The following is a 22,839-nucleotide window of genomic DNA, read 5'->3' as shown; positions in this document are numbered from 1 at the left end:
GCGGCCCCTCCCGAGCCGCTTCGCATCCTGCGGAAGAAAAATTAGGGCTGATGCCACCGATTCATCCGAGTCAAAATTCTCCAAAATGAGCTTAATTAAAACGAGAGGCTCTTGGGTTTTCTCAGATTGGATGTGATCAAACCCGCTCAGAACAATGGGTTTCTCACTGCTCTTTAGCTGAGCGTCTGTCCCATTCCCTGCCCCTGGTAGGCGCCAATCCTTGAGGCAAGAGAAAGAGAGAGAGGAAACGGGAGGAAGGAGGGGAAGGGGACAAGAAAATGAAGAAAATCCAAATCCTTCCGGATGCTTCCAACCCCCTCCACCCAAGGCGCCCTTGTCGTCCTCAAGGCTTAAAACCATTGCAACCTGGGAGGATATCGAACAAAACGTGGTCACTTGAGCCTACTCGTTCCCACAGACCGTGAGCAGCAAAGCAAAAGGCAATGCCCATCTGAAAGGCTGAGAAGGTCAACTGCAGGTTGCTGACCGTGACCGCTCCGTCCCCGGACTCCTGTGCTGGCATTCCCATGGCCTCTGCGGTGCCACCAAGGTGAACGGGACAGGTGCCAGAGGAAGGAGCCAGTTCTCTCCCCAAGTTTCTCTCTTCCGAAACCGCCTTGGGTTCTCTTCCTCGGATGGTCCCCAAATCCCGCTCCTTCCTTAAAATCCAAGCAGCTCTTGTTTGCCTCCCTCCATAATTGACTTTGGATGAGTTCTACTTCCTGGACTGTAACTCCCTCCATCCTCTCCAGAGGTCCATGAAAAGTTGATGTGTAAGCAGGCATATAACACCAGCGAGAAGAACCCACAAATCAGAGCAAACGTCTAGATTTTTTTTTTTATTATGCATTTGACAGTATTTTCTGAGTGTTAGCACAACGGATGAATTTCTCTCCAAGATAGCATCCTGCCACAGAGCCAAACGGTGCCTATGCGTTTTAAAAATGTAACTCAAGCTCTAAGGAATATGCGTTTGGATCCAGAACACAATTTAAAATCTGTCTATATATACACAGCGGCTTTACTTTGAACAGATCCACATAAAGGAATCGAAATAGTTTCACAATAAATAGTTGCTTCTCTAAACTGTACACAGTCCTGCTAGCAAAGCACTGCCTCCTTTTCCGGGCGATAGGTACTCACTTTTCTATCCGTAAGAGCTCATGAAATAACGCACGCAGAATTTAGCATTTGGTCAAGGCCAACGCTCTGTCGTTCACCACCTTAAATTTCCCCGCGTGGTGACCTGGGCATGCCTCCCATGTGGGTTCTCATCTGTCTGCCAGCTGGGGGCGGGTGTGTGTGTGGGGGGGGGGGCATCTGCATCAATGACGTTGGCACCAAATACTTTGCCGGATACGCACGGTAATCTTGGGCCGGCCGTAAAAAGCACAGCGGAAACAGATCGCAACCTGCGGGGCGTTACAATCCCCAGCGGTTGCCAATTACACAGATAAATAGGAATTTACATAATTTACAAAGAGTTTGCATTTGTGGCTTATTTTGAAGCCGTTCCCCAAAGATCCACATTTGTTCATGAAAGCGAATATTCTCCCCAATGGCCTAGAGGGGAGGCCGGCGGCTTTTACTGCGGCTCTCTGGGAAGTGCCTGGCCTGCCTGTCCGCAGAGGGCTCAGAAGGTCACCTGATCGAGGACAGGCTCGCGGCCGCACGTGTCGGGGTTCAAAGCCCACACGTACTTGTGTTCTTCTTTCCTCGTCACAAACATCAAGGTTTCTTTTTTCTCTTGTCCTCTCTTTCTCAAAGATACATTCTTCTAGTGGGTACCGTGCACACCTGAAAATCGCTGTCTAAATCCTCCTAGAAGCTTCAAAGTCCTCAACTCCTGCAAAGCTACGCTCCGCATTCAAAATCGACGCCTGGCGCCCTCACTAGCCCACAGCGCGTGCCTTCTGGATGTCAGGACGGGAGCGTCGCATGCTCCCGCCGCATCGGTTATAAGGGGACGCGTGTTTACATTTGCAAAGTCAGCCTGGAGCCCACTTATACTCCAAGAGAAGTCAAAAGCCAGCAAGCGGCTGGATGTGCCACGGCGCTCCAAAAACAATTTCCTGCATGAAACCCGAGCCGCGGACGTCAGGCTCTGGGGCACATCTGGGATCATTTTACCCATTAGAGAAACCGGGTCGTTGGGGCTGGGGCATTCTTGGGTGAGGGGTGTAACTGTTAAGTGTGGACCTTCTGAGTGGGTTTTCCCCCCACCAGGCAAAACTCATTCCTGGTCCTCCAAGAGGCTGGGAACGGGAACCGGGAAGGAGCGGAAACTGAGGCCTCCCAGAAATGGGGTGCTGCTGGCCTGTGTCCGCAGGGGTTCCTGACACAGCAGAGCGGGAGGCAGAGCGCGGGGGGCCCGCCGCCGGGCAAGCACGTGATGCCAGAGGCCTAAGGCCTGCTCGCTTGGTCGGTCCCGGACTTCAGCCTATCTTGGAGAAAGGGGCAAAAGAGAAAAAGAGGTACGTTACGAAGGAGAGCGCTTACCGGCTGGAAAAGGGGACATCTCTCAGCTCCCTCTCTAGCCCTGTCCCCTGCTCTGAAGTGACCCTTCCCACCAGCAATTTCAGAGCCTGCCACCCACCCGGGAAGGTGTGAATGAATCACACCAGCAGAGGCGGCCGCTGGGAGGTGCCCCACAGCCTGGTCCCGTCTTTGATTATCACAAGCTCAGGATGGTGGCAGCTTCCAATCTGAGAATGCTTATCTGGGAATTATTAAGTCGAGTCTTGCAAGAAAGCAGGGACCATGGCTTATAAGAAAAGACTTTTCTTCCCACGTAAAGCTTCTTATGGGAGCTTTACGTGAATCGTGAAAACCTGGGAAGAGTCTCCTTTCCAGGCCCCAGTGGGGACACGTGTGCGTGCTTCCTCACCTTCTGGACGTTCAATGGAACAGTTAAGAGCAGCGACAGCAAAAGCAACTTCACGCTTTTTCCGTGCGGGGCTCTCTGGCCTTCCTTGAACAGACCCAGCATATTCCTACCACAGGACCTTTGCACTTACTGTTCTCCCTCCCTGAACTCTCCTCCCCTTCATCATCCCCCTGGCTCACCCCTTGACTTCCTGCAGATCATTCTGCCAAGGAGACCGCCCTGTCCACCCAATCCCAAACTGCAACCCCCAGCCCTGGCACTTCCTGTCCCGACCCTGCTTTCCTGAGTTACCCACAGTCAACCACGGCCCGGAAGTAGATGTTCCTCCTTCCGACACAGCGTCAGGAGGACAACAGTAACCTCGCGCTGTGTCACAGGCCTGTGTATTCAGCTCACTCACATCTTCACGCAGCATTTTACCACCTCTCCTCGTGACAAGGGGGGTGAGTACAAACCCAACGTTTTGGGAGAGAAAGAGAGACCACACTCACGTGACTTTTATTACAGGAGATTGCCATACTTGTCCTACTTTATGACCAGGTATCATAGTTACTCTCTCCCTGTGCCTGATTTATCAGTGCGACGTCCTGGTAGAGGTGTGTGTGTGTGTGTGTGTGTGTGTGTGTGTGTGTGTAGGGAAAAATGCAGGACCTATGGGCGTGTCCGTGGTTCTGGCCTCCACTGAGGGCTCTGGAACGAAGCCCCCATGGGGGAGGGGGGACGAGTGTTTTTGTCTGCGGTCAGCTCCCCACATTCTGTAAGTTCCGCAAACGCAGCCCCTCCGCCTTGTCCCCTCCCGCGTCCCCGACTTCCAGAGCGCTGCCCGGCATGTCGCAGGTGCACCACACATCTTTGCTGAATGAATGCATGAGTGAATGAATAAATGATGTAAAGGATGGATGGTTTTAATCACAGCCCGTCCTCGCCGAGAGGAGCGTGGGTTTGGGGTGAGGGAGAGAGAACAAAGCAAGAAGAGGCAAAGCAGGGACCAGCTGGGGCCTGACTCACGCTCTCCCGGGGCCTCTCTCTGCCGCCTCGCCCGCCCCCCTCCTCTCCGTTCGTATTACAGATGCTGACGGATCTCTCCGGACGACTAGAAGCGACTGCCGCCGATTTGGAAAGCCTCCTGTATACTGAGCAGGGTTTAATCTCCCCTTGATCAGTCCCTGTAGGAACCCAAGCCACCTCCAGGCTATTATTATGGACATAAATTACCGTCCCATTGCACATGTGTAGGCGAGCCACTAATAACAATTTCTGATTGATAGAATGACAAGTAAACCGAGTCTGGCTGCAGGAAACCCTCAGAATCTCTCATACAAAAAAGACAAGCAGGTTAAAAAAAAAAATCATAAGCCCGACTGGGGGACATAGACGGTATGCTGCCAGATTTCACCCGCCATCCAGAATCAGCTGCTGAAAACAAGAAATGATTTGGGTGGGGGGTGGGGGGCGGTAAGGACCACACGTTGCTTCGGGAAAAGTGAAACATGGGCCCAGGTAGTTGAGCCTGGGCAGGGAAGGCGGCGGGGCTGGGGGGGGGGGGGGTGGCGGGGAGGTGTCTCCGAGCAGCAGGGGTCAGCAAGCTGTGTCCAGGCCCAGCGAAACCCAGAGCCGGATGTCACTGCTCTAGAGTTACAGGGGAGGCAAGGGGTCAACTCCCGTGACAAGAGCGGCTGGCCGGGGGCAGGGCAATGACAGTGACTGTCCACAGCTTCAGCCTGCTCTGTCCCCAGGGACAGTCTACCAGAGGCCCGGTTCTGTGGGTGCAGCGCCCCACGCGTGGTGGGGCTCCCACCGGCTGCCCTCACAGATCACTCGCCACCCTCACGTCCTCCTTGTCCCCAAGGGTGCGACGCCTCAGAAAGTATCTTCACCTCCTCGGACGCAGGCCTCCATCGGCACCGCCGGCTGGCTGTTCCTCTTCGTCAGGATTTTCTGCTGTCCTTGAGTTCCTGGGGGGAGAGAGAGCTGGTTTGGATGAATCGACCTGTACTTCTGTCTGGCTGGTTTTCGGTCGTCAGATCAGGACCTGCTCTTCCCCACCAACGGGCACGGTAGCACATTCCCCAAAGACCACATCTCAGGCACGGTTTCTGAAGGTTGAGCCCCCGGTGGGTGGATTTCTACCAAAGTAGAGCGTCTACTCCCTCAATTATTCATCAGATGTGAAGGAGTCAAGAAGAAGAACGCAGTTGGCCCCGGGGTTTCCGACAGCGAATCCTGGGTCCCTGACCACTAAGGCCACCACCTGCCTATTGAGCGGACGCCCGTGTCAACGGTCGTCCCACGTCAAACCCGCAGTCTGCCCATTTAGCCGGGTCCGCGCCGATTCACAAACCTCTCTCCGGCAGCCAGAGTTAGGGCTACAGGGTCTCAAACTCAAGGAGTCCCCAGAGTGAGGTGATGTGCAAATACAGGTGAATGGACGCAGCGCATCCCCCTCAGAGGTGAGTGGCTCCCTCAGTTCCAGCCTATACTGGCCAGGAGGGAACGCGGGGCCCTCCTGCGGCCAGATCGTCCCATCTGCGGCTCTTCGCGAAGCTAAAAATACGCGTGTGGCAAGGGTGGGTAATTCTTCAACGTTTAAACGTTGGCAACTCACTGAGATTTTGGCAAAGTTGCCGTGCGGTCCACAAGTGTGTCTGCAGACCAGACGCGGCCAGGGCCACGTTGCGGGTTCTGTTCTGAAAGGCAGCAAGGGGGCCGGACGCGGTACCCACCCGCCCCCACCCCCGGAGCCAAGGGCACCCACGTGCGGTGTGCAGCCCACTGGACCACACCAGCCAGGGCGCACCCAAGCCCTCCTGCCCCAGGCCCCGCGCCCCGCGCGGCAGTCAGACCCTCCCAGCCTGTTTTCGCCCGGAGCTGCAGCTCCACGGGGGTGAGTGTGACGGGGACGTCGTACCTGCTGACGGCCAGGGTGCGGGTACAGAAGTGCAGGCAGGCGCTGTCCCGACTCCGCACACAAGCGCAGCGCAGCGTCCGCTTGGACGGCTGTGGGCTCTGCGGGAACGGCCCCGCGGACCTCTTGCTCCGGAAGCTTCCTCTGTAGTTGGACAGTCCATAGGGCACGGTCCGTCTGCAAAGGACAGAGCAGCGTCAGGGCCGCGTGTGGACGAGCGCCATGGGCCTCCCCACTCCGGTGGCATCCGTGGGGGCGGAGCTGGCCAGGGCTGGGAGACCGCGGATCCAGCAAGAGAGGTGGGGTCCAGCGACACCTTGAGAACTGGTGTCCCCGCGGTCCCCCATGCTCTGGGTCTCAGGAAACCTGTGCAGGGAACCTTTCAGCCGTCTTCCCCGAGCCCCCAGCAAGGGGGCTGGGGCCGAGGGGGTAGGGCGGTGGGGGGCGCTGGGGGAGGAGGTGTCGGCGCTCGAGGTGCGCCCCCAGGCCCGGGTCCTTCGAGGGCGGTTCTGGGCTGTCTTCCCGGGCCCGAACCCCAGACACTGACATTCTGGCTGACACACACGCTGGTCTGCCTCATCCTTGGGCGAGCGCCCGGGGCCGGTCATCCATACCAGTAAGAGGCCTGCCCAGCTCCCAGCCCGAGGCCGGCCGTGCCCTGCCCGCCAAACAGCCAATTTCTCGTGTGCGCACATCGCCTCGCCGTCTGCATTAACGGGAATACACAAATGTAATTATGGCCATTATGGACACATCCTGGCCTCCAAACACGGGTTTCCTCGAATACACAAACATCAGAGGCAGGGATGGAACTGTCCTTGGGGAAAGGCTTATTTAAAAAATCTCATTTAGAAGTCTGAAAACGTTTACCAGTCTCACTTATGGCTGGAGCTGGACGAGGCTGTCGGTGTCATTTGGAACAATTAACATTTGTCTTTTTCTTATGCTCATCTACATCCAAACCGTCACTCTCCAGAGAAGGGGGAAGACAGCCAGGCGGCAGTGTGGTGGGAAAAATTAAAAGCACATGCTTAACTCATTAGCACCATTGAACGGGACTGGGGGACAAATTGCTAATAACCAGAGAAAGCTCATGTGGCGGAAAGTTACTTTTCCAACAGGGCCTGGTTTTCCAAGATGAGCCACCTTGGTTTCTGTGAGCCCCACAGAGCATCACCAATCACCCGCCTCAAAGGGGATTCTGACATCCTCTCTGGGTTCTCAAAATAAAATCAAATTGGATTTACTTTAATTTGAAACACACATCAACATCATGGAGTCTTTTCGGGGTGGTGGGGGCGGAGCGGGGGTGGGAGCGCCCCCTCGCGACCTGACGCTTGGAACCCACATCCAACGTCCCCCCCCCTGCTGGGTCGGAGGCCAGAGCAAAGGAGCGCCCCCTCCCCATTCATCTTCTTGTGTCTGTGCTCCGCGTTGTGGCAGGTTCCTTCCCAATGGGTAGAAGGTGGCTGCCTCCTGCCCTCGGTACTGGCTCACAAAATGGAGAAAGCCAGCAGAATCCAGCCCCGTTCTGAGCCGAACCTTTGCCAAAATCCCATTTCTTCTCGGGAGTGGGATGGCAGCACAGCAGAGACTGTCGTGAGGCGGGATCTGGCTAAAGGTATGTTCTTCCGGTAATAGGGCCGCCTTAAATCTCAAAGCGTTGACATTGAACCCGGTCCCCATTTCTTGGTGAAAATTACACACGAGGAATAACAACGCTCCCGTGTTTCCATCAACGGCAAGACTTCCGATTTTGAAATTGCCGTAAGCTGATGGTGCATTTGCGTGTGCACAGCCACTCGACTTCGGCGAAAACACTCCAAAGTGTTTTAAGTAAGGAAACAAGGCAACGCAGTATTTGTTAATAGAGCAAAGCTAAGCGCTTTCCCAGCAGTCAAGTGCAAGGAGCTCGTATGCAAATGAGTCCTTGCAATTTTCAAAGAATGTTCACAGAGAGACACTGCCCCCTCCTCTTCCCCCCGCCCCTATCCTGGGCCTAGAAACCCCTGCTCCAAGCCCTGGGGGTCCAAGCATGCTCCCCCTTCCTGGTTGGCTGGCTGAGCTCCAGGAGGGGTTGGGGAGGGTAGAGGCTGCAGAAACGAAGGGTTTAGAAGGCGGTCCAGACCCCAGAAAAGCCGGCCTCTAACGAGGCTCCAGTTCCAATGGAGGCATGGGCCGACAATCTGAAGGTTTTAAATTAACCTGATAAGCTCTTAAGTAAGACAGTTCTACCTTCCTACCTGAACAAACATGGCTTCAAAACACCCTGGACGTCCGGGCTTGAATTTAGAATCCTGGAGCTGTGTTGGAGCGTGGCCACCCAAGGAGGTTCACACCTTCTCTTCCATCCCGCTCAGTCCCACACCAAGGGGGCCTCATCCACCCCCTGGCCACACTGTGGACCTTGGGGGATGTGCCTGGAGCCCTGTGCCATCCCTGGGTGCCAGACTCCGGAAGATACTCGCACGGGCCCTGGAAGCGGGCTTGGGGACATTTGGGTAAAGGATTCCAGGATCCTGAATACCTGGAACGCGGTCTAGAAGGGGTACACGCTTAGTCCCATAGACTCCTCGGATGGGGTAGGAGACATGGCCAGAGGAGGGCCAGAGGCAGCCCTGTAGCCCAGAGGGCCCAGCGCAGGGGACCTGAGGGTCCAGATCTAAAGGTGACTCACCAGCTCCTCAACAGGAGAAGTCTGGTCTCTTCTGCCGTACCTGCCATGGACCCAGCACGAGGCTGAGCAAATGGGAGGAGTTGTGAGAATCCAGTCTGATAAGACAGGATCCTCTCCAACCTAAAAGGTTCAATAACCACAAATTCATTACAAAGAATCTCCAAGATTTGCCAAGCATTATACAAATACGTGTATAATGTATATGTATTATACATATATATTACGTATAGATATCGTACATATATATACAAATTCATGAGAATCTCCAACATTTGTCAAGCATTACATATATACGCGTATAAAACATACGTACGTATATATGTGTCCCTAGCATCATTCTAAGTGTGATGGGGATACAGGAAGGTCTTCAGGAGTTCACACACTCCGGGGCTACGAAACCAGGTCAAGGAGACATTATAAGCCAATATATACGGGTACGTGCCAGGTACACAAAGCACAGAGAAAGCTGAGCTGGTGACTGCATTTTATGTCGTAAAGCACTTACATGATGATCACTCCACCCTCTTGACAGTTTCCTGACCTACAAAAGGGCTGCTGGACAGACTGAGTGACACACTGCACTACATAACGAAACAGTCAGCAAAAAGCTAGCAGTAAACTAACGATAGCTCTCATTGTTACTCATCTGGTCTGGGAATTCAAGTGAGTTGTTAGCAGGCAGGAAAATCCCACCCACCCCGCCTGCATTTGAGATGTGTGAGCAAGCAATAAAAACGGGTAAGTAAGGGGGCCAGAGCGCCATAAGGCGCAGCAATGCCGTCCTCTGCCATGCTTCCTTCCGGCCGCTCTGTCCTTCTACACGGCCCGTCCAACAAGCACTTGGGTTTCACTCGTCTCGGTGCCCGTTCGCACTTTTTAACGTTTCTCGAACAGCGAATTGGAAGCACCTAATGGTGGACCGATGAAAATGAAGTCCGCTCGGCTCAGAACCCCTGCCCAGCACCCTCTCTGGCCAATTGCTTTAGCCCACTGCTCAACAGTAGGGTTTGGAGAAGGCGGTTCTTTGCAAAAAGTAGGCAGCTCTTTCCTCTGTTCGGCTTTCGGTTAAAACACAAGAGCTCCACACAAAGGAGACGCAGACGAGAAGATCAATCCAAATGCTCTTAGACAAGACAGAACACCCTTCCGGCATATCTTCACACGCGGCGTCTCACATGGTGTCTGTCTGTGCAATAAACTGTCCCGCCACCTACGTACCTTCATTATTGATGGGGGACGGCGGTGCCGGTGTTATTTATCACGGTGTTCCTTATTTACCACTTTTTCCTAAATGTCATCTACGAATGTTGTTAAATATTAAACTTCCAAATCCCCTGTGCTCATCCTTCACCTGCATAGCGCACGGGAAGCGCTTGATTTTTCTCTGCAAGAAGTTTTTAAAATAAGGAAAATTGCCTTTTTTTTTTTTTTTAAAGATTCTGTTTTTAAGTTCAGTGTTGCCTTCTCATATAAATGGATTTGTTATCTCCATCTTTCTGATTAGGAAACTGGCTTCTATACCTGAACTTTAAATTTTGTTTAATGTTTTATTATTTATTTTTTGAGAGAGAGAGAGAGACAGAGCACGGGCAGGGGACGGGCAGAGAGAGAGAGAGACACGGAATCCGAAGCGGGCTCCAGGCTCCGAGCTGTCGGCACAGAGCCCGACGCGGGACTCGAACCCACGAACCGCAAGATCATGACCTGAGCCGCAGTCAGATACTCAACTGACTGAGCCACCCAGGCGCCCCTATACCTGAACTTTAAAGGAGGGATAGAGACATTCGCAGGGGCCAGCCAGAAGCAGCAAAAAGAGATTCACTGACCAAATTCTAATCTCCGAGGAAAGTTTATCAAATTGTCGTTGAAAACCCAGTTTTTTCCCCCCACCCCACTGAGCAGCATTCAGCAAATATCAGACTGGACTGGACTCTGGGTGAACATCCATGAACAAGACAGACAAGACAAAGTGGCCCTGTTCACACACAGCTTTAATCCACCATAGGGGTTGGCAATTTGGCAATTTATGGGTTTCATCCAATCAACAGAGGGTTTTTCTTTTCATTTGACAATTTTTATGAAATTGAACATCCCGATTTCCAGCTTCTCTCAGATAACTAGAGGCTGTATCAACACCAACCCCAATCCCCAACATGGCTCAACCGTCATCACAAGCCTAGTGACAAAGTCAGAGATGGGGCATGAACGCTCTATTTTGCCCCAATCCCTGCAAACACCTTTCCTTCTGCTCATTTGTGTTACCTGTCCGGCCCTCGTGGGCATCTGAGTCTGGTGGCCTGTCCCATAGCACCGGGTCAGACAGGTCACAGGACACACATGTCACAGAGTGACAAGATCAGCCCTCGACACCATTTTTATAAATAGAGCTGTTTGCAATTTAAAAAGCCCACATTCCAGTCTCTGACACAAACAGATTGTTTTCACTTCCATCGGAATGTCGATTTGAGGCTCTACTTCCTCTGTTCCCATTCTTCCTTCTGAGAGGGGGAGCAAAGGCAGATTCACCCTTGGGCCCAGGGAACATACTGTACAGAAGGTGTGACCCCGCCGGCCGACCCTGCACGGTCATCAGATACCTCCCGCCACTCCCCGGAGAAACCACTTCTCAACCCCAGTGCGCCTTCTAACGACCGCCCCATCTCAGGTCTCCCGAACTTCCTTCCACAGAAGGCGAGTCCCGAGCTTAGGAATGTCTTCTTGGGCAAGGAAGAAAGTGTGACCTACCTTCGCTCACTGCCTTGGTCCCCCTAACCGGGGAGAACTGTGAAGAAAGAACTCTGGACCAGTAAGACAGGAGACAGTAGCCACGGGCTATGGCCATTCTTGTCCACGAGCACCCAGTGCACCCGCTGAGCCCAAAGGTGAGAAGGCAGGGGGGGACGCAAGCCCAGAGACAGGAGGACCCCTCTTAAAGGACTTGAAAGCCTGGAATCCTCTAGAGCCTGAGGCCAAGCTTGGTTGCATCTGTCTCCTGGAATCTAAGCGCCTACCTTTCCTCTGGGGGATTATCCTTCCCTCCCGTGTGAGGTCTCCCCGAGACCGTCCATCAATGTGCCTCACCTGCCCCTGAGGACTCAGCAGGTGACCCGAGTTGGGCAAATGGGATCCTGTCTCTCCCAAGACGCCCGAGTGGGGCAACACGAGATCGGAAAGCTACCGTTTCCCAGGGGGCCCCGCGCTGCCTCGTCCATCCCATTGAGCCCCTGGGCCCGCAGTCCCGGTCCCCCTCCTGCTTCTGACGCTTCTTCTCAGTCCGTGTCCTTCCGATAAATGTCCTTTATGCCACATTAGTCTAGACTAGGTTTCCGTGGCTGGTGACCAGTGACGGCCAGCTGATCCGGAACTCACTTTCTTGCGCCTGAAGTGACCGTGACCTCTTGGATTCAACAGGAAGACCCAGAGTGTCTCCAGCTGCCGGAAATTTTCTCCGTCGCAACAAAGCACAAACGAGTGGGTTCAGAGTCAGGACAAAACCCAGCAAACTAAGCTGGCTGGAGTCCTTTCCCTCCAGGTGTGCCCACTGTGAAATGTTTGCTTTGAATCACGCCGCGCTTTGGGCAGGTTAAAGCAGGCGGACCACTCACTCTCCTCCGTTTCAAGATGCCCGGAGCCGAGCCCCAGACTCAGCTGACCACCTCGGAAGCCTTCGCCTCCAGCGAATCCATCCCTCATCCACCCGTCAAATGCTTGTGCAAGTCTGCTGCGGGCCAGGCCTCGTGCCAGACAACCCACAGGGGGCCCTTCCGGCCTCCAGGAAAGAAAACAGACCAGGAAATACAGCTCCTCAGCGACCCTGTTATACAAGCAGAAGATACACATCGTGCCTTCTGGTTCGAAAGGGGACGACACAAATCTTATGCTCACAAACAACGTGAAATGAACGGGCAATCTGTAGCTCTGCTTCCCCTGCAGAAAATCCTTGCATCCCAGCGTCGAAAGACCCCAAGGCGGACCGCTCGCCCGGCCACCAGCCCGTGTGGAGCTTCCTCCTCCCGCAGCCTCGAAAACAGCCAGTGATCCTCCAGTGTTTAGAAATATCAAAAGTCAGCAATGTGCTGTGTGTTGGTGGTTAACTATTTTTTAGGACACTCATCCACCCAAAAAAAAAAAAAAAAAGGTTGAGCTTATCCAGGACTTGGCTGTTTGTTTGGGAGTATTACGAGAATAAGAGACATTTTCAGAGTCTGCGAAGGGCTGACCCCCATCACTAAGACCCAAGAATGATGGTCGATTCTACATCTCTCCTGGCTTCCTTCTTGTCCCTCCTGATCAGAATTAACTGGGCCTCTCCAACCGGAACCACTGATCACTTCTGTCTTGCTCACTTCCGCACACACGTAGCATCTGGCTCAGCGTGGTGCTCAGTAACACCTCAATTATCTCAGTAATAGGTACGTGTTGAATGAACAGAGGAAGGAAGGCGTGACTTCTAAATGAGCCGTTATTTCTGGGCTACACCCCATCTCCCAAATGTACTGCCTTCTTGGCTGACTTATCGGACTTCTATTGTTGCCCTCAACTGGCCCCTCCTAGAGGGTTTTTTCCTGGAGAGAAGGGGTCTCCGGATTCCTCGAAGTGAAAGATCTATGTCTTGACAAGAGCTCCTGCTGGCCACACCAGTGGCACGATGGAAAAGCCAGTTGCATCAATGGCTGAGGCACCAGAGGGGACTCCAGAGGGTCGCTAGGCTGACCCAGGTTTCTGGTCCAAACGGAAGACCAGCTTACTGAGAGCCCCCGGGGACTACCTTTCCTCTGAGCCTGAGAAAGGAAAGGGCTGGCTGGACCTCTGGAAATGTCTGTCCATCTCCATACTCCACCTAGAGATCCCCAGACACCTGCATCACCCCGTCTCCAAACAGCATTGGCCGAAGCAGTCCCGACCTTTCACTCCAGCAATAAAACCACAGCTAAATGGCGGGGCGGCGGGGGGGGGGGGTGTCCCTGTCCCCCAACAGACTCCAGGGTCTCACCACCACGCGTTGGCCTAGATTGTTTACATGCTCTTGTGTCCTCTTCCCATCTGAACAAGCTGAAAAATAACACCGAAGCCACAGACTTTATCACAGCACCCGCTCCCTGGGACACAGGCACATTCTTCCCAAACACAGCACACACCCACGGAAGGAGATCTGGAGGCACGAGGGGTCCAAGGAAAGGGGAGCAGAAAAATGCTCCGTGCTTATGGTGTGCTGTGAGGTTTTTGAGAGTTACGGCTCAAAACAGAAGTTGGGAAGACAAAGCCTTCCGCTATGTGGGGCACGAAGCCATCTACGGAACCCTGCAGATCTGTGTTTTCCCCTCCATCTCGTATGGCCCGAAAGCGTGCACGTGGGGTTTCCTTCCCCAGCCCCCCGTGACCCTAACGGATTCCGGGGCAAATGTGGGCAATTCCACGTCTGTCTGGCACGGCCTCATTATAAGTTTATGCAAAGCCACACAGATGTGGCTCAAAATAGTTCCCAGCAGTGGAAACAGTGGAGGTAACATAAGGAGCAGATCCTTTTTCAGGGATGGAGGGGTATTCGCAGAGGGATAAAAAAAGAAAATACAGACGCCATCACACATCCCTTTAAAGAATCCACAGTAAGAGAAGACGCTCTTGCTAATTTTCAGGAAACTTCACCGTAAGGATAGAAAATCCGACTGAACAAAGACCTACTCTCCAGCGCAACTATAATAAAGACTCGTTTTCCTCCTGATCTAGTTGTTTGCGTCCTTGGGTCACGTCCTTTTGGTAGCCCTGATCCATCGGCCAGTTATCACAAACTAAGAATAATTGAGTCCCTGTAGAGACACGGGCTTTACCGCCAACCGAGAGCTCAATGTTGGGGTCAGGGCAAGGCGAGTGGGGCAGGCCGGGTAAGCGATGTCCAGTCCTGCCTTTATTACAAATGCCGATACTCTGTTGATCATGAATTTCTTGCTTTAATTTTTTTTTTTTTAAATACCGCATTAACATTCATTCATCTTTACGACGGACGCTTGGGCACACCTTCAGGGATGTCACCGGCCTCACCCCATCCTCGACCCTGCTCAACACCCGTGGAAACAGTCCAGGAGAGATACACACACCTCTGCTTTCTCGCTGACTTGCTTCTGACCTTTGGCAGAACTTTTACGCTCCCCGAGGCGTGGGTGGAGCTGTCCCCCCCGGACACACACCCCGCCATGGGCCATTTGCACCATTGCCACTTTGGCCTTCGTGCCTCTCAGGGACTCCTGAAATGAATGTTTCCTTCTGTAAACTGCTGGGCTGGGACACAGGGCTCCCCGGCTGCCCCGTTCTGGGGTTACTGTGTGTCGAGGCCTCCTGCCCGGTCGGGCCTGAGCAGCCCATAGAACAAGGGAAGGTCTGCACCTCCCAGCCCTTGGACAAGCTCTCCAAAAGCTCTGGCCTCCCCAGGGCTCCAAGCTGGGGCGGCTGAGAGAGGCAGACAGATACCCCGTCCCGCTGTCCGGACACGCAGCCCTCCCTTGGCAGTAAGACGGCTCTCCCTTCCTGTCCCAAGTAGGGGCAAGAGTGCGCGTGTCCCATTTCAAGGCACCACGTTTCCATCTGACAGGTGACACAGAAATGAGAGATCATCTCCTGCCGAAGGCGGAGTGCCTCTCGCGCAGGGCCGCCTGGGGGTGTGCGCGGTGGTGCGGCGGGTCCCCGGGGGGCCCGGGCCTGGGCTCTGGAGCAGAAAAGCCGGGCGAGGCCCCAGCACAGCCACAGGGCCTCCTGAAGGAAAGCGCCTTTTGCTTCCCAGCTTCCTTTGTTTTAAATTCTTGCAGGAATAAACCAGACAGGAGATGTCAGAGCCTTTCACCTGCCTTCAGATTTAAGGCCAAGTTCCCAGCTGTGAGGTCCCTTTCATCTAGCAGAAACCCAAATTCGCCCCCCCGGGGTCACACGGGGTCACGCCTTTCCTTCCACGCTTTCTTGCTGAAAAGCAAACTGCCCCTCGCCTCGAGCCCCTGTCATCGTGGGGATCTGCTGCGCTTTGACCAAGCCCGTCTCTGCCCCTGCACCCCACCCCCCGGCCTACTCACGCCCACCCCGGGGCACAGAAAGGGGCTCTGGGGCCCAGCGACCCCTACAGTGAGGTCACCCTCCGTGCACCGACCTCTCCAACAAACTGAGGCTTAGCCCCAAGGCCCTCAACTCCTAAAGACGTATCTTGCCGTGAAGTGTCCCCAGGGACACAGTACCTGAACTCAAAACTAGGATCTAAACATTCACCAGATTTCGAAGGAGACAGACACGGTTCCCACGGGGAGAAAGGCTCACAAAGTCAAGCAAAACCGTCAGCGGTTCAAACTCACGTCCAGTCTGGCCGACAGCATCTTCTCTCCCGTGTCCTTCTCGCAGGCGCAAGGCGAATTATTTTCTGTAAACCAGCGCGCAGAGTTACCCCTGGAATCGCTTCCTGGCAGAGCCCCTTCGGCTCCTGGGCAGGGTCGTCCCCGCGGATCAGAGGCCCGGCGTTTACTCGGGCGAGCACAGGAGAACTCGGACAGACCCCTTACGGAGACCTCGCCATGAGGCACTTAACAAACAGGTTCCAAACTGGCCGTTCACATTATCCTGAAATGACAGACCCCGGTGGCTGTCCCCACCTCCCCACTAACGGAGGGGAGCCCCAGGCCAACGCCTACACAGAATGCCAAGCCCCAAACGTTCCAATGATTTACCAAGGGGACAGGGAAGCGAGAGAAAGCAAGGAGGGGCCCAAAGGGCGGAACCAAGTCTCACGGAGCCTGGAATAACCTTTGGCCGGAGTGTCCTTATCAAGCCGCTTATCGGCAGCTGGAGGCAGCCAGGCACACCTTTACCCCCAGCTCTGTCAACCTCGTGCTAACGCAATGCCAGTTAGACCTTCTAGGAGCGCCACTGAGGGCCGGAGATGGTGTGGCTCGCTCAGTGCTAACCCCTCCCCACCCCCCACTCCTAGGCCAGGCAAGACCTGCGGCGGCCGGTCCAAGGAGGTGACCTCAGCCGTACTTGAGCAAGAAGTTTCTGCTCACGGGCGCCCCCCAACCGCAGCGTGGGGCATGGCAGGAGGCACTGGCCGCGGCCTAGAGGTGGTACCGTTATCTTTATGGCGGTGTCTTGGCGATATATTCACTGTATTCCGTGTCCCCTCTCCCTTCTGGCGTCACTGTCACACGTCTTTACACACGGGAGTCGGTCTCTGTCAACGCTGGCCGCCATCGTCGTCGTCTGTGTCGCTGTGATTATCACGACGGCCAGAGACACTCTGACCCTCCGCCTCACCAGCTGCATCCCCACAACAATACGCCCAGTCCCGACTCAGGGGGCGGGCGGTCGCACCGCGGGTGGACAGCGGGCCTCGCATCGGCAGGAGGCTGGGTCCCAAGTGCGTCCATTTCCCTGGGACGGTCTAACGCGTGGGATGCCCCTTCTTGCAAACGTGAACGTGACCTTCTTGAACGACAAAGGAGGCAACGACGAAGGCAGCGTTGCCTTTTTGTGCTAAATTACATTAAAATACAAGTTCAAGTGTTTTTTTAATTACCGTCATCATTATCGTTTTTGTTCTACTTCTTTGGGAGAGGAAAAGAACCCAAAATAAACGTCATTCCCGCTGGGCCGAGGCAGCGTGGCAGGCTTTGACGCAGCGAGGGTGGCGGGCGGGTCATCTTGTGAGGCCGCCACCCCAGGGTCCCACTGGCGCTGGCACCTTACCCAGGGGGCGCTCAGAGAGGGTCACCACACCCAAGTCAGTCCGCTAGCCAGCCAGGACACAGGGCAGAGTGCCTGCGTCTGGCGCCTTCCCACAAGCAGGGGCCGTAGATCCCAGACTTTCCGCCACAGTCGAGACTGCACACATCTGCACGACCCGCTTCATAAATGCGTTCCCCCTGGTCAGTTCACGCGGCCCAGAGCTGCGTCTGGAAAACACGCTCCCCATCACAGCACACAACGCCTCTCCCTATGTCCTCGTAGCGATTAACAGACGGCAGGTGCCGTCAGTTCTCGGGAACAGAGTGGGAGGAACAGAGGGGTTAATTTTATGTGTCAACTTAGCCAGGCCACCGTACCCTGATACTTGGTCAGGTGCCAGTCTAGATGTTGCCGAGAAGGTATTTGTTTTAGATGTAAGGTTAAGATCCGCAGACTTTGAGCAAAGCAGATTACCCTCCGTAATGTGGGTGGGCCTCAACTAATCAGTCGAAGGCCTTAGTGGAAACAAAACAAAACAAAACAAAACCGGGGTGCCTGACGAGGAAAGAATTCTGCCTCCAGAATGCCTCCTGTGGGCGTATGTGCGCGTACTTACACGGACATCTCTACACACACACACACACACACACACACATGCACACACACGTGTCCTTATTAGTTCTTTCTCTCTGGCGACCCCAGTACAATCCCCCACTGGGCTCGAGGACACTTCTGTTTCTCAAGCACTCGCAGAGGACGGCCCCAGGTGTACATGTGTGTAAGCACACACGCCACTTGCTCACCACCTCTTCCCTCGTTATCTTATTCTTGGCAAGCTTTCCGCGATCCTAAGATGGGGCGTGTGTTTCTCTGATTTGGAGGGTTTTTTCCCGTTTTTGTGGGCGATGGTGGGATTGTTGGGGGAGGGGCGAAAGCTCCCCGACATGGCCAAGGGGAGTCACGAAGACCACCCTGTGCCGTGGCTCCGCGCCTCCACAAGCCCAGGAAGTGCACCTGCCCAGGACACATTTGGTTCCTCTTTGGGGCCGGCCACACGCTTCCTAGAGGCTGAATGCAAGTCACGGGCCACACCCCCCCGAGAAAATCCACGTTCCCGCACGCGTCTGCTGGGATGCGCGGGCCTCTGGAGAGCGTGCACGCACTCTGGAACAAGAAGCCTTGTTTGTGGGAGGAAGCACGGCAGACCCGAACCTCAGTGACGGCGAAGACAGGAAGAAGCGCCAGGCGGCCGGACCTAAGCAAAGCCAACCGGCGGTCCCGAAGGTCTAGCACCCGGCAGACAGCGCTCGCCGAGCTCGGTCTGCAAGAAGGAAGCCCGTAAAAGTCTGTGGCAGAGCCAGACACCCTCAGCAATTCCACCCGCGAGATGCTCTGCGAACCTGGTCTCTCGAGCCCTCACCGGACGTCGACTTTCCACCGAAGATGCAGAAGGGGCCTCGGCGGTACCTCGCACGGTCCACCTGCAGCTTTCAGGTCCTCGGACACGGCGCGAGCGACCACACTCACGGAACGCCTGCCCATGTCCTCCCGAGGCAGAGAAGGACTGTGGGGTCTGTCTTCGCGCAACACGAGGGGCCGCAGGAAGGAAGACGTCACGCGCCGCGACGTCACCCAAAGTCAAGACTCTCGACGTAGGCATGAAGATCAAGGCCCCTGCGGTTCCCGGCACAGGGGCGAGGCCAGAATGCACATCACACACGGGAGAAGTTTCCACAGACCGGGAGGGTCTACCACGGGAGGCGGGGGCAGGAACGGACAGGGACCCGGAAAAGACCTCGCTGCTCCCCACCGTCGCCCCTGTGGCTCAGCTCGGCGACGTGTCCTTCCTCCATCCTCCGAAGGCCCACATCCCCTGTCCCTAGCCCATTTTCTCACGTTCCCGTCCTGTCCGAGATGTCTATGGACCTGTCTACCAATCTATAGAGTTTTGGAAGGAAAGAAGGGAAGAAAGGGAAGGACAGAGGCGGGCGAGGGGAGTGGTGGGGGAAAGAAGGAAGGACGCAGAGCATCTGGAGAAAGCTTCCCTATGAAAGCGATTTTGCTTGTCTTACTTCAGAGTGCCCATCTGTCTGCTGTCATTTTTTTTGTACACAGAGCTCTCAAACACCATAGTTCATCCTTCTTTCCTAGTGTTCAAAATGAATCGGGGTCAGGAAAGAGGGGAAGAGGTCAAACCGCGAGGGAGGACGCCAGCAAGGCGGCCGCCCTAAAAAATTAAACAAGTCAAAGGCCCACAGCTTCATACGAGACAACTCGGAATTTCGAGACACGGCTGCCAACAGACCAGAGGGCGTTTGCTGAGCCCCTTGGGCGCATTTCAAGCAATCAGGCCTCCAGCCGCGGCCAGGAGCCCGGTGACAAGCAGGGAACGGGGGGAGGTCTCCGAACCCGCTCCTGCCCCCCTCCCTCTCTCCTCTGCCCCAGGCCCGCTGCCCCTAATTCAGTCGACTCTCCTTTCTCCTTCTATATGCACAGCTTGGGCCCCTGGCTAAGGCAAGACGCAGTCCTGTGTTGACTGTCCCGAGTCCTTGATTCTACGAAGATACTCTGGTCACGACGCCAGGAGGGCAGAAATCAGAAAAGACAAGGGCGATGGGGACTGTGAGAAGACGTGACCCCGATCAGTGTCCGCGAACGGGAGGCAACCCGTGGCAGTCCCGTCGGGGACCTCCTCCCCCGCCGCACATCACCTCCAGGTTTCCCACAGGAGGGGGACTGTACAGGGGCCTGACCAGACACAGCCCACCAAGCCAACTCTACCGTTAGGCACGGCTACATGACGTGTGGGGCCCAGGATAAAAATGCAAACTCTGGTTTGAACCTCTGGTTCAAAAAGTGTTAAGAATTTCCAGACGGCGTGAAACCGAGCGTGGGTCCTTCTGAGCCTGGGACCCCCGTGTGAGTGTCGAGGTGGTTCAGCGAAGCTGGCCCCGTCTGCCGCTCTGGCATAATGGGGTCACTTTCCAGACCTACCCCGGATGTGCTTAGAGATCCTGTCACCTGGTCTGAAAGCTATTTGACCCCTCAGGTGTACCCTCCTCGGTGCCTCCTTCTGCAGGGGCTCATGAAACGTGGCAGGTGAGCCCATCAAAGCTGTCACCCAGCGTGCTCAGAGGTTGGGGAGGAAGGAAGCCGTGGGGGACATGAATCAGGGTGGCCCCAAACACAGCAGCAAAGTCGCCTTTCCCAGCGAAAAGTCCCCATTCACCACCAGCTCCTCAACAGGAATCCCCAGTAGGGCACCAGCAAGGGTCCCAAGAGATCCCAAGAACACCTGGGGAATCGAACACGGAGTCCCAGATTTCAGAGCTCGGGGGAGACAAAGCCCAGAAGGCAGGTGACCAGAGCAAGGTCAAGCCCTCTTTACTGTCTGTAAGGCGATGTTTCTGCAGAAGGAGATTCCCAAATCGAGTAAGTGAATGGGGGACACTCAAATCCTCCCACGGCAGAGCGCACGCTCTACCCATGGCCTTGGAAGGTGGACTCCAGACCCCAGGACTCCAGGTGGCACTGCCCTGGTCCTACAGTAAGAGTCCCTAGGGGCTGGAGGGGAGACGGGGAGGCCGTCTGTGGCAGTAGGTGGCGGTGGGCGACACTGGGTGACGGAGGCCAGCTTGTGGCAGGACCAGTCGGCACTGCACCCCCAGGAAGAAAGGAGCCTGGTGCCCGTGGAATTTCACCCTGCCTGGGAAGTTTCCACCGGGCCCCGCCAGGCCCACCCCTGCGCTCTCTGGACAGCACGCTGCTTTCAAGGAATTTGAAACCCCTTGGAGCCTGGCAGGGTCGGGGGGCAGGGGCCCCACTTAGCCCCTGGGGCAGGAGATAACTTTCCTCAATCGAAGAAAGACTTCTCAGGTGTCTAATCCCTCTGGCCAGCTCACCTCTCGCAGAGGGAGGGCTCCCCCTTCCACCGGATCAGAAACTCTGAGATTGGGTTTCTTCCCGGCCAGGCCCTCAAAGGGGATAGGAGACACATCCCTGACCTGCAGACCCGGCCTGAGCCGGCGGCGTGGGGAGCAGGGTGGGGGGGCGGCGAGAGCTGGGGGCCGTGCCAGGGCAGGCTCCCGGCTGACCTGGCAGGAATGGGCTAAGGCGCTCCCGGGGGGGGGGGGGGGGGGCGAGGATGCGGGCCGGGCCTGGGAGCCCCCAGCCCTGTCATCACTTCCCACCACCCAGGACCGGGCGGACTCACTCAGGAGTGTTGATCCAGATGATGTCCAGGTGGCAATAGTAGACGCACTCCTTGTCCTTGTAGGTGAAACACGTGCAGCGCCTTGCTCGGCGGTGCACAGGACCCCCCTCGGGTGCCTGTTCCCCAAACCGCCCTGGCTCCTGCTCCTGCCCAGGGCTTCTGGGACTCGGACTCTGCACTGCTGTAGTGGCCACGGCGTCCTCGATGTCCCCCTCGGATCTGGCTGCAGGCGGGGCCCCAGGCACGCCGCTCCTGCCAGCGTCCCCAGGCTGGGGGCGAGGCACCAATCCTGCAGGAGGTAGACGGAGGGGCTCCTGAGCGTGCAGAACCCCCCACCCCCACCCCGACACACACCCCCACCGTTCCCAAGAGCCTGGGGGAGAGGGACAACCAAACTTGCTGCACTTTCTGTAAAGCCTCCAAGCTCTGCCACATGTTCTGAAAAGTTTGCAAACGCTACGGGCAGTTTCGGAAAAGTTTACGAGTTGCGTGCATGACTCGGGGAAAAGCTTGCAAGCTATTTTCACTTTCCGCAAAGTCCGCAAGGTACTTGCGCCCGTTGAAAACTTTGCAATCGTCTTTGCACAGTTTCTGAACAGTTGGCAAACTTTTTTGAAAAGTTCCCAACTCCGTGGAAACTTCAACCCGGTCCGCGGGGCCGGCCGCATCTCTGGCTTTCCGGTGGGCCGCAACCTCCAGAGGCCCCCCCCCCGGGGGGAGGGGGGGGTCGGTGCCCCGCTCGGCCCCCACCCCCAACCTCCGGCCCCAGCCCGCCCCCGGGCGCCTCCGGGGGTGGGAGGGCGAACCCAGGCAAGGGACCGCTCCCCACCACGCACCCTTCCGCGCGCCCCCCCCCCCCCGCCCCACCCGGCCCGGGGGTCCTTTTGTGTGCGCTCGCGCCGGGAGTGGCCCGCGCCCCGCCCGCTTACCTGCGGCGGAGGTCACCGTGAGCCCGAACAGGAGCCACAGCCCCGGCTCCATGAACCCCGATCGGGCGCGGGGCACCGGGCCGGGGGCACGGACGCCTGTGGCCGAGAAAGGGCGCTGGGCCCGGCGCGGCGGCCTCGCCCTCCGGCCGCGGGGTCCGAGGCCGGCGCTCGCTCGCTCGCTCGCTGCGCCCCGCGCCCCGCGCCCCGGCCGGGAGTTGGCTGCGCCGCTCACACGCGTCAGAGCGCGCTGCCCATCGCCGCGCCGGGCCGGCTGTGGGCTCGGGCTTTTCTGGCGCCCGCACCACCCCCTCGCCTCCCCGCCCCCCGGAGGGGCTGGGGCTGCCGCGCGGGGCCTTTGAACCCGGGGCGCGCCGGGGGTCGCCTCCCAGCGCCGGGGCGGGGGGCGGGGAGGGGGGCGGCGGGCGGCGCGGCGGCCCGAGGCGCACCCAGCCGGCCGGGGGCGGGGGCGGGGGCGGCGCGCCGGGGGCGGGGGGGGGGGGGCGCGGCGGGGCCGGGAGGCCGTGCGGCGCACGC

At 56.4% G+C, this 22,839-nt stretch overlaps 1 protein-coding gene across 3 annotated transcripts; it reads right to left on the bottom strand.

The window, feature by feature from the left end:
* Positions 1 to 836: 836 nt before the first annotated feature.
* Positions 837 to 22,771, bottom strand: EDN3 (endothelin 3). 3 transcript variants are annotated; one of them, XR_013554469.2, is made up of 6 exons: positions 22,306 to 22,771; positions 21,377 to 21,665; positions 5,796 to 5,969; positions 4,765 to 4,842; positions 3,539 to 3,742; positions 837 to 2,440 (listed from the first exon to the last, which is right to left on the bottom strand). XR_013554469.2 is itself a non-coding variant. In XM_078443900.2 (5 exons), exons 1-5 carry the CDS (start codon positions 22,355 to 22,357, stop codon positions 2,441 to 2,443), a joined length of 597 nt encoding a protein of 198 aa, XP_078300026.1. In that variant the 5' UTR covers positions 22,358 to 22,768; the 3' UTR covers positions 837 to 2,440. The 3 variants fall into 3 exon arrangements, 2 of the variants coding, with proteins under 2 accessions (XP_078300026.1, XP_078300024.1); XM_078443900.2 differs by lacking the exon at positions 3,539 to 3,742 and having other exon boundaries at positions 837 to 2,444; positions 22,306 to 22,768; XM_078443898.2 differs by lacking the exon at positions 3,539 to 3,742 and having other exon boundaries at positions 22,306 to 22,767.
* Between the last annotated feature and the right edge of the window lie 68 nt (positions 22,772 to 22,839).

The sequence above is a fragment of the Panthera onca genome, chromosome A3 (genome assembly GCF_046562875.1).
Source record: "Panthera onca isolate mPanOnc1 chromosome A3, mPanOnc1 haplotype 2, whole genome shotgun sequence".
NCBI lineage: Eukaryota > Metazoa > Chordata > Mammalia > Carnivora > Felidae > Panthera > Panthera onca.
Note: the sequence above shows the minus strand (reverse complement) of the source record. Positions and strands in the feature narration are given on the sequence as shown.